We start from the raw sequence: 9,667 nt of genomic DNA, 5'->3' as shown, positions 1-9,667 counted from the left end.
CTAGTTTTGCTTTAAGAGTTGCACTGGTTTTAATTCACAGTAGAACCTGGAATATGTCCTTATTTGGACATGTCCAGTCTGCTAGGATCACTAGATAAAATTAATAATGCATTTCAAAGTTTTCAAGATGAACGTTTACCTACTAAAACAGTGCTTGATTTCAGAGAGTAAGTGTCACTGTTTACTTTCTACAATTGTGCAATCTAGGTGAATGGTTTGTAGTCTTTGTTTCGACGTAGTTGACTGTAAATGGCGAGGTGTTTTAGCGCCCCCCATCGCTGAGCCTCATCACTGCATGCCTCTTACTGCTGCTGCGGAGCCTCGTGATATGCGGAGCCTCGATTAGTCCTTTCGACGGCTCTCCATTTCACTCAATATTTCACCCGTCGCCTTCCCGTTCATTTTGACCTCTACCTTACAGCAAACAGAAGCGGGGAATGAAGCAATATTCACATCTTGCCGTCTGACACAACTTCATCCAGAGACGAATTTCGTCCACCCTGTGTGTTTTTCTTGTCTTCTCGTCGTTCGGCGATAAGCGGTGAGTGTTTGTTTCGCTCGGGTTGACGGTTGGTTTCTCAGCCTGACAGACGCGTTCAGGCCGCGGGCGTCTATTCAACTTTAGCTCGAGGATTTACTGGTAAACACAAGGCCGCGTTAGTGTTACTTGGTGTTTTCTGTGCTTTTGCCTTAAGCTTAACTCCGACCGGTTATGTGTGAATATAGAACATATTCATCCCCAATATAAAGGAAGTTTGGGATTAATTCAGTTAGGTTTGTCGATGTGACGCTAACATTTTAGCAAATCCCTGCTAACTAACCCTCGCTTTCACGGCCGATAATTTGTGTTTATATCCATTTGCTGTGGAAACATATTGTCAAACATGACTTTAACGTGAAAATAAACTGTTTTGGACTCGGTCATGTAGTATTAGCTAACATAATCTGTCTGAACTCAAGAAAGAGGCCACCAGGACAAGATTGGACGTTAATGTATGACTTTTTTCGCCGAACTTGCCTTCTATAACGTTTAATCACAGTTGTTGAGTTTGATTACGTCTTAGTTTTCATGGTTAGAGATTTTCAAGGTTAACTGTAAATGTTTGTTCACCCGTTCGGCTCCCAGGTTCATGTTAGATGACCATACATGAAGTTAAACACGCGACACGATATTATAACTCAAACACAATATGCGTGCATCCTATTAACGTTCAAAACTGCCGTCTGTGCTGACTGTGAAGGTGGTTTTATTGTGCTGCTGTATAGCCTGGTGTCATGATGACATCGGTTGCAATCAAGTTGTTTTTTTCACTCCTTAGTCAGCTGCACTGGCAGAAAGTCAAAGAACATCATCAGAATTATGTCTGTCCGTCAGATATCATGAATGCTAGAGCCACGGATAAGATGGATGTCTGCTTTGCTGGCACTTTATTTTAAGTTGATCTCTATGCTGTAAGAACAACAGCAGGCAAAATCTAAAAATACATTACTACTTGAATTCACTTGGACTGGAACTTACTTTGGTATTAGACACTCTACATTTCTTCCTTGCTCTCATATTTAGCTGGGAATGATTTTAATGCTATAGTTAACCCTGTAAAAAGACCAGACATATAATATAATAGTCAGAAAAATGACTATTGACTATAATGGATATTAATATCAGTGATCACTATCAATAATGCATCTTAGTATAAAGATATATATAGCAATATATAGCAGCTAAACATAAGGCCATGGAATACAATAATGATTGCAAGATGTACAAATAAACATTCCTCAAAACAAAAGCCAGATGTATAATATTTGATATTTTTTTTAATGTGATAAAATAAAATCTGTATAGCTTATGAAGTAAACCGCTCCAGTCCAGTAAATATTTAATTTTTAAATCTTAATAACAATATAAAAATGACCTATGTTTGTTTTATAAAAATCATTAGATTTTGCAGCAAAAAGACCTGTGTACCATGAACTAAAGATTGATTTTTATTTTTATTTTTTTTACACAAAGGATTTTTTATTGTTATTTTTAACTAAAAAAAGTATGAGCTACTGATGAGTGGCCAGAAGGCATGTAGTAGGTTCTATAAATATTTTTCAGCAAAGTTTTGATCATGTTGATATTTGATAGACCTTAGAAATTAATGTATCATACAGTATACAATCAAGATCATAACAATAACTATATGAAGATAAAATTGTATGTTATTACTGGATTGATGGGCTAATAGCCTTGAAATAAACACATCCAATTCATTTGAAGGTAGTATAATTATAGGAAACTTTCTGAGTTGTCTTTCCAAGAGAGAATGTAACCCAGGACTGTGACTTCAGAACTTGTTTTCAGAAGTTTAGTATATTGAATCTATTGTGTGCTTCACAATGGTCCAGTGTGTCACTGTTAAAAACAGGTCACAAAACCAAAAAGAGCTACTCAGGATATGACACCTCATGAAATAAAAAGTGATGCTTCATGCATTTGCTATGGAGTATAATTGTCTGATCTGATTCAGGTTTGATTAATCACAGAACATGCATATTTAAACTTGTTTTACAGTAGCGAAGTGACATGGTGCTTGTGTGTTGTGTGATATGTTTTTTTTCTCCTCTCCATCCAGTAAATCCAACAGTTGCTTTGATTGTCAAGTTCAACAGAACATTCTTCCTGAATCAAGTTAGTCATTTAATCTGTTGATAAGTGGATCTCTCTGTTAGTCTCTAAGAAGGTGGTGGATCACCTGAGCAGAAAAGAAGAACAGACTTCTGCTATTTCACACAAATCTCCCATTCTAATTAATTTGTCCTCATGCTTGACTCAGCTTGTCTGTCTCAAGAAAGTAGTGCTGCTTTTTCTTTAATGGTTTTTTTTTTTTTTTTTTGTCAGAACAATAAAAGCATAGTGATTTCTCAGTTTGTGTTCCGTACTGTGTCTCTGAAAAGCTAGGCTGTTCGTGCCATACAGGGTGAGTCACTGATGAACTATTCATCATGCCGAACTGTTGTTGGCCAAGCTTACTTATCAGCTAATCACAGCGATTTCTTTCAGTGCTTTGATTACAGGCAGCAATTCATCATGTTTATAGTCTGCTTTACTAAGTTCATGCATCTTCAAGGAGTCATCTGCTCCACCCGTTTCATTATTACTCAATAGTTTTCCTTCTGTTATTTAAGGGTAGTGTTTTCAGATCAGTGCCAAAAGATACATACCAAAACAAGTAGGAGAAGTTGGAAGTCAAAGCCCATGGCAACATTGCAGGGGATTTTTGTGTGACGTTTTTGTCTTCTGTTGTATACCCGATGTCATTTCCATGCTTATATTTTGATCCTTTTTTTTCTCATGAAGGTGAAGACTTGATGAGCCAACAAGAGGACCAGTGACTGCCCCTGTTCATTTCTCTCCTGCTGCTAGCAGGGTTGCTGGGTGTTGGGTAGTGGGGCATCATGGCAGACGTGGACCCAGACACATTGCTGGAGTGGCTGCAGATGGGACAGGGTGATGAGAGAGATATGCAGCTCATCGCCCTGGAGCAGCTCTGCATGCTGTTGCTCATGTCAGACAATGTTGACCGCTGCTTTGAAACGTAAGTCTGACCAGGTGCCAGTTCTGGTTGGCTGAAGGTTTTATTGATTTTGACCATGTCAGTAGAGCTATTATAACTGTTATATTTAAATATAAAGTTTATATTTACAGTAAGGTTATTACGTTTTACAGCATGTCACATGAGTTAAAGATATATTGTTTATTTTGAGAGGTTGGAGTAATGTTTTGTTTACTTGGGAAGAAAAGGAGACATGTATTGGATTTCATTATTTTCTGGCTTTAAATAATAATAGAAATTGATTTGACACATTTTAGGTTTATTGCATCATGTATCGCTGTTGTATTATCTGATAAATTAATCTTGTATCAGCATTGTCCCTCCATATTGTGCAGATTTAATAAGCCTTCATTTCACTCTGACACTGCTGTCTTGTCACCGCAGGTGTCCTCCACGGACATTTCTCCCAGCTCTGTGTAAGATCTTCCTTGATGAGAGCGCACCAGATAATGTGCTGGAAGTGACAGCCAGGGCCATCACCTACTACCTGGATGTGTCTGCTGAATGCACCCGCAGGATTGTGGGAGTAGATGGAGCCATCAAAGCCCTATGTAACCGGCTAGTGGTGGTAGAGCTCAACAACAGAACCAGTAGAGATCTGGCTGAACAATGTGTAAAGGTAAATTGATATATGACTGCCATGACTTTAAGACTTTTTTTTTTCTAGTCAGTTTTTCCAGTGCTGTTTTTGAACTGTAAATTCCTTTGCATGATGGTCATACTGTCTTGTGTCACCAGGTTCTGGAGCTAATCTGCACACGGGAGTCTGGAGCTGTATTTGGAGCAGGTGGACTGAACTGTGTGCTGAGCTTCATAAGAGACAGCGGTCATCTTGTGCACAAGGACACATTGCACTCTGCCATGGCAGTAGTTTCTCGTCTCTGTAGTAAGATGGAGCCACAAGACTCTTCTCTAGAGACATGCGTGGAGTCCCTCTCTAGTCTGCTGAAACATGAAGACCACCAGGTAAGTGCACGAGTAACACTTCAAGGGATAGTTCACCTGAAAACTTGAGTGTTGTAAGGCTACTAGCTTTTTTTGTGATTAATGGAACTGCTTGAGCTCCCTGCATGAACACTGGCCGTGCCAAACTGTATATATTTGCAAAGCACTTCTTAAAGTTTTTTTTAGGAGTGAATAATAAACTTGTGCAGTGAGAAAATAAAGTGCAGGATATGCTTGATGTTAAGAATTATTAAGCGCAATAAACCTTGAAAAGTGCTATCACACACCTGAAGTGCATGCACAAAAGTCCAGCATGCGATCACGAATTCAGGTCTCTTACAATCTTACAACAGTTACTGCGCTTCAATGGTCAAAAATACACACAATGATGTTAAAATGATCATCTTGGTTTTTGACTGAAATGAACATAAACAGCTGAGAAAGAAAACTTTTGTGTATCTATAAATTGGGTGCGTGCAGCTCTTAAAAGTGATAGCAGACTAATATTCCCGCTGCTGTCTGTCTCTACAATGTTAATCAAGAAAAATAGGAAATCACTCTCTAATCTTGACTAACTTTACTAGCTTTAATAAGGATAAATGTTTGAAAGTTTAATTCATACAGTGAAGACTGTATTGTGCTTTACTTTTACATTTTTATTACTTTATTCAATTACTGTATCATCTTGAATCCTACTGTTAAATAGTTCCTAAACACACTGTTTATTTCATTTGTGTCTTTGTTTTATTGTATTAGTCCTTTTGTTTGTTACTTGCATCTTTGTTATTATTAATAACAAAAATGACTATATCATTATATAAATTGTTATTGTGAAATAAAATTACTCCTAGCTGGATATATAGCCATATTTCCCCCCACTACCTCATGCTCTCAGCCACCTTATCAGTGTTGCAAAGATCTATGCATATCCTGTAGGCTTGCCTTTATCTTAGTCATTGAATGGTAGTTGCTCACCATAGGTCTGTGTGGCACTGGCATGTAATTAGATTTTTTTTTTTTTTTTTTTTTTTTTTAAGTAAAGGAATTGCTCAAAGCAACACTGATCCACTTATTTATGGTGCTTTATAATATTTTTGTGCCTTTCGCCGGGTTTAACAATAGCACAGAATAGTATGTGCACAATATCGGACTTGGATCAGTCTTGTCCGATCATCGGAAAATGGTAGTATTGGAGCTGATATCGATACTGAGTTTCGGCTCGATGCATTCCTAGTCATTACTCCGTCTTCAGTGGCCACTTTAACATACACAATTTTTGGTTCAGTCAGACTGAATTCATTTCGATTGATGAATCTAAATCTAGTGTTTACATGAACACTAAATTAAGTGATAGATTTGATAGAAGTCATAAGCTTCCAATCGGATTTTTTTTTAAAATTATTATTACACGCGCACACTTCACAAATAAGAGTTTCTCACCATTCGCACAAAATAACCACTCTCCTACATGGTTTCTTTATTTGTTTCTAACAGCAGAATTAATATTTATCCATTTATGGGCATTTATTGATAAATAATATACATATAAAACGCTGTGCCATGCTGCTCATATTTATCACGCAGTAAAAATGCCTTTCCACGTGCCCAAAATGGTTTGCCTGTGGATGAGAGTCCAAAACCAAGACTGGTGGGAGGTACTCCTGCTCCACTTCACAGTTGCAGAGTGAAAGGAGTTTTATAATGACAGAACACGCATTTATACAACACTTTATTCAAAAGGAAGAGCCATTTGTTCCGCGTGTCATACGGCATTATGATATTTCTGAGTCATTGCACATGCGCATTACTTTCAGTTTCGTGGTTCAATCCGATCGAGTGTTTACATGCACTCTCAATCATATTAGAAAAGGAATAAACCACCCCCTTCAATCTGATCGAAATTTCATTCCGATCAAGCTCAGTCAGATCGATTAAAGTGTTTATATAAAGGATTTTCAGTCTAATTGAGCCATCAATCCAATTACGAATGAATTATCTGGTTGCGTGTAAACGTAGCCAGTGTCTCATGATTCTCCACAAGTTATTCTTTGAATAGAGAGTTCAAAAGATTAGCATTTGTTTGAAATAGAAATATTTTGAAACATAAGTCTTTGTCACTTTTGATCGATTCAATGCATTGTTGCTGAATGAAAGTGTTATTTTTCATTTGTTTCTGTTTTTACTGAACCTAAACTTTTGGTTAATAGAAAAACAAAATCAGGTTTATACTTTCATGTGTAGATCTGTTTCTTTTTGGTAGTTGTAAAAGCCTGACTTTGTTGGTAAAATTACACATAAAGGCATTGTCAAATTAATGGAAATTATTGTTCTGGTGTCATGCACAGGTGTCTGATGGAGCTCTGCGTTGCTTCGCTTCACTGGCGGACCGGTTCACGCGGCGAGGAGTTGATCCAGCCCCATTAGCTAAGCATGGACTGACAGAAGAGCTACTGTCCCGTATGGCTGCAGCAGGAGGGACGACATCTGGACCCTCCTCCACCTGTAAGCCTGGCAGGACCTCTAGTGGAGCCACTCCATCTGCTGCAGACTCTAAACTGAGCAACCAAGTGTCCACCATTGTCAGCCTTCTGTCCACACTCTGCAGAGGCTCACCACTTGTCACACATGTAAGATGTATATTCACAGAAATATACTTGCCATTTGCTAAATGTCACAAGTATTGTATGTTTCCTCATTTTATTTTATTTTTATTTAATTTTTTTAATGACATCACTGCAAGAGGATGTGTATTAAAATCACAGTTTCCACTGGTTACTTTTTATAAACATTTGTGTTTCCTCCTCCTCCAGGATCTTCTGCGCTCAGAGCTGCCTGACTCTATGGAGAGTGCTCTGCAGGGGGATGAGCGCTGTGTGCTGGACACCATGCGTCTGGTGGACCTACTGCTGGTGCTGCTTTTTGAGGGACGCAAGGCTTTGCCCAAATCTACAGCTGGTTCTACTGGCCGTATCCCTGGTCTGCGGCGTCTTGACAGCTCCGGGGAGCGCTCTCACCGACAGCTTATTGACTGCATACGCAGCAAAGACACAGATGCTCTAATTGATGCCATTGACACCGGTGGTAAGTGTTCAAGTAGTGCATGCAAGATCATTTGGGGAGTGGGTTTGAGGGCTATTGTCACTTTGATGTCACATCTTAGCTAACATGTACTGTTCATTTTTATTTCCTTCTAAGCATTTGAAGTAAATTTCATGGATGATGTAGGACAGACTCTCTTGAACTGGGCATCTGCTTTTGGAACACAAGAGATGGTAAGATTATTATTTTATTTTATTTTTTATATGTGGAATTTTGAAATAGTTTTTCAGTCCACATGATGCAAGAAATTGCCTTCAGGCACAGTGCAACAGCATGAGCTAACGAACAGCATACTTGTGAATAAAGGCTACACAGTGAATTTAAGACCGCATTTTATGTGGAGGAGACTAAATGTGCAAGACTGTAATTTTGGCGCCACCAGCAGCAGTGTTACAAATGCCATGCATAATGAAAACTAATACAACCTGTTTTCTTGACCTTATGTGTCTGGTAATGGCTCACGTTAGATGTAATAATGGGGTCAGAATGGGCTCAGTGCAACAGATGAACATTGTTTAAGGATTGCAAGCACTCACACTGTATTCTGGCCTGCTTAAGGTGGAGTTCCTCTGCGAGAGAGGTGCTGATGTCAATAGAGGCCAGAGGTCATCCTCTCTGCACTATGCTGCCTGTTTTGGCAGGCCACAAGTAGCCAAGGTAAAGTGTTTGTCATGTAACTGACTCTTTATATAGTTCTTATACATTCTTTTTAATGTATTCTATTTATTTTATGGCACATGTTTTCCCAATAGACTTTACTGCGCCATGGGGCCAACCCTGACCTGAGAGATGAAGATGGGAAGACGCCATTAGACAAAGCTAGAGAGAGGGGACACAGCGAGGTTGTAGCAATTCTCCAGTCTCCTGGTGAGTCCATCAGCTTTCATCTCTACTTCATGACAATATTGTTTCTCCTTTTTCTTTTGAAAGTAAAAGTTTCAGAAGATTGAACTAAAATGTGCTTTGTGGGATTGGCTAATCATTCATTAAATGTCAACAGTGAGGCTATAATGTGCTATCAGTACATTGCTATTGTCTTTTGAACATCTCAAACCAGCCAGACATGACAGTATTGTTCAACCGACAGTGTGAATTTGGGACAGACTAGTTGTTTGGACAACCAATGGAATATTAAGAAGTGTTTGCTACAACTTTGTGGTGACACTGGTGGCCTAGAAATAACAACCATGTGCTTTAATGCAGTTGCTTAGCATTAGTTTTGTAATGGTGAATTCAAGGGGATTTGAGAGATTTTCAAAATAAATAGTTTCTTGTGGTGTTTGTTATAGGAGACTGGATGTGTCCTGTCAACAAGGGTGATGACAAGAAAAAGAAGGATGTTAATAAAGAAGAGGAAGAGGGCAGTGAGCCGAAAGGTGACCCTGAGATGGCACCCATCTACCTGAAAAGGCTGCTCCCAGTATTTGCACAGACCTTTCAGCAAACCATGCTGCCTTCAATAAGGTGAGGGGCTCTAGAGGACAATCAGTGCCAAACCACAATTTCAGAAAGACAATCCGTATAGTAACATTTGTGTATTTTGTTTCCAAATGTTAGGACATCAGTGCTTTCCTTTCATTGATAGTTTTTGTATAATCTCTTTCACAGGAAAGCTAGTTTAGCTCTGATCAGAAAAATGGTGCACTACAGTTCTGAAGTTCTACTTAAGGAAGTGTGTGACTCTGATGCTGGACACAACTTGCCCACTGTACTTGTGGAGATCACTGCAACCGTGCTGGATCACGAGGTTGGATGATTTGGTCTTTCCCCTCCTGACGATCTTTCCTGAAATTGAATAGGTTTGAAGTTAAGGCTTATTGACCTTTCTACTCCTTTTTCACAGGATGATGATGATGGTCACCTGCTGGCACTTCAGATCATTAGGGATCTAGTGGATAAGGGAGGTGACGTGTTCTTAGATCAGCTGGCCAGGCTGGGGGTCATTAATAAGGTGTCCACTCTGGCAGGACCCACATCAGATGATGAAAATGAGGAAGAGGCCAAGCCTGAGAAGGTCAGAC

At 39.1% G+C, this 9,667-nt stretch overlaps 1 protein-coding gene across 7 annotated transcripts in view; it reads left to right on the top strand.

Moving 5' to 3' along the window:
* Nucleotides 1-303: 303 nt before the first annotated feature.
* The window catches only part of LOC113098443 (E3 ubiquitin-protein ligase HECTD1-like), a 28,471-nt gene continuing 19,107 nt past the window's right edge, over nucleotides 304-9,667 (top strand). For 4 of the 7 annotated variants that reach the window (XM_026263521.1, XM_026263524.1, XM_026263520.1 and 1 more), the window contains exons 1-11: nucleotides 3,445-3,584; nucleotides 3,987-4,221; nucleotides 4,341-4,568; nucleotides 6,893-7,174; nucleotides 7,358-7,628; nucleotides 7,743-7,819; nucleotides 8,205-8,303; nucleotides 8,399-8,513; nucleotides 8,936-9,110; nucleotides 9,255-9,393; nucleotides 9,490-9,660. In XM_026263521.1, the coding sequence (XP_026119306.1) occupies nucleotides 3,445-3,584; nucleotides 3,987-4,221; nucleotides 4,341-4,568; nucleotides 6,893-7,174; nucleotides 7,358-7,628; nucleotides 7,743-7,819; nucleotides 8,205-8,303; nucleotides 8,399-8,513; nucleotides 8,936-9,110; nucleotides 9,255-9,393; nucleotides 9,490-9,660 (1,932 nt within the window). Of the gene's footprint in view, nucleotides 542-2,621; nucleotides 2,678-3,346; nucleotides 3,585-3,986; nucleotides 4,222-4,340; nucleotides 4,569-6,892; nucleotides 7,175-7,357; nucleotides 7,629-7,742; nucleotides 7,820-8,204; nucleotides 8,304-8,398; nucleotides 8,514-8,935; nucleotides 9,111-9,254; nucleotides 9,394-9,489; nucleotides 9,661-9,667 lie in introns of those variants that run through there. The other 3 variants (XM_026263522.1, XM_026263518.1, XM_026263519.1) reach the window with 2 other exon arrangements.

Source organism: Carassius auratus, unplaced genomic scaffold (genome assembly GCF_003368295.1).
Source record: "Carassius auratus strain Wakin unplaced genomic scaffold, ASM336829v1 scaf_tig00216558, whole genome shotgun sequence".
In the NCBI taxonomy this organism is placed as follows: domain Eukaryota; kingdom Metazoa; phylum Chordata; class Actinopteri; order Cypriniformes; family Cyprinidae; genus Carassius; species Carassius auratus.
This window is presented reverse-complemented; position numbering and strand designations above follow the sequence as displayed.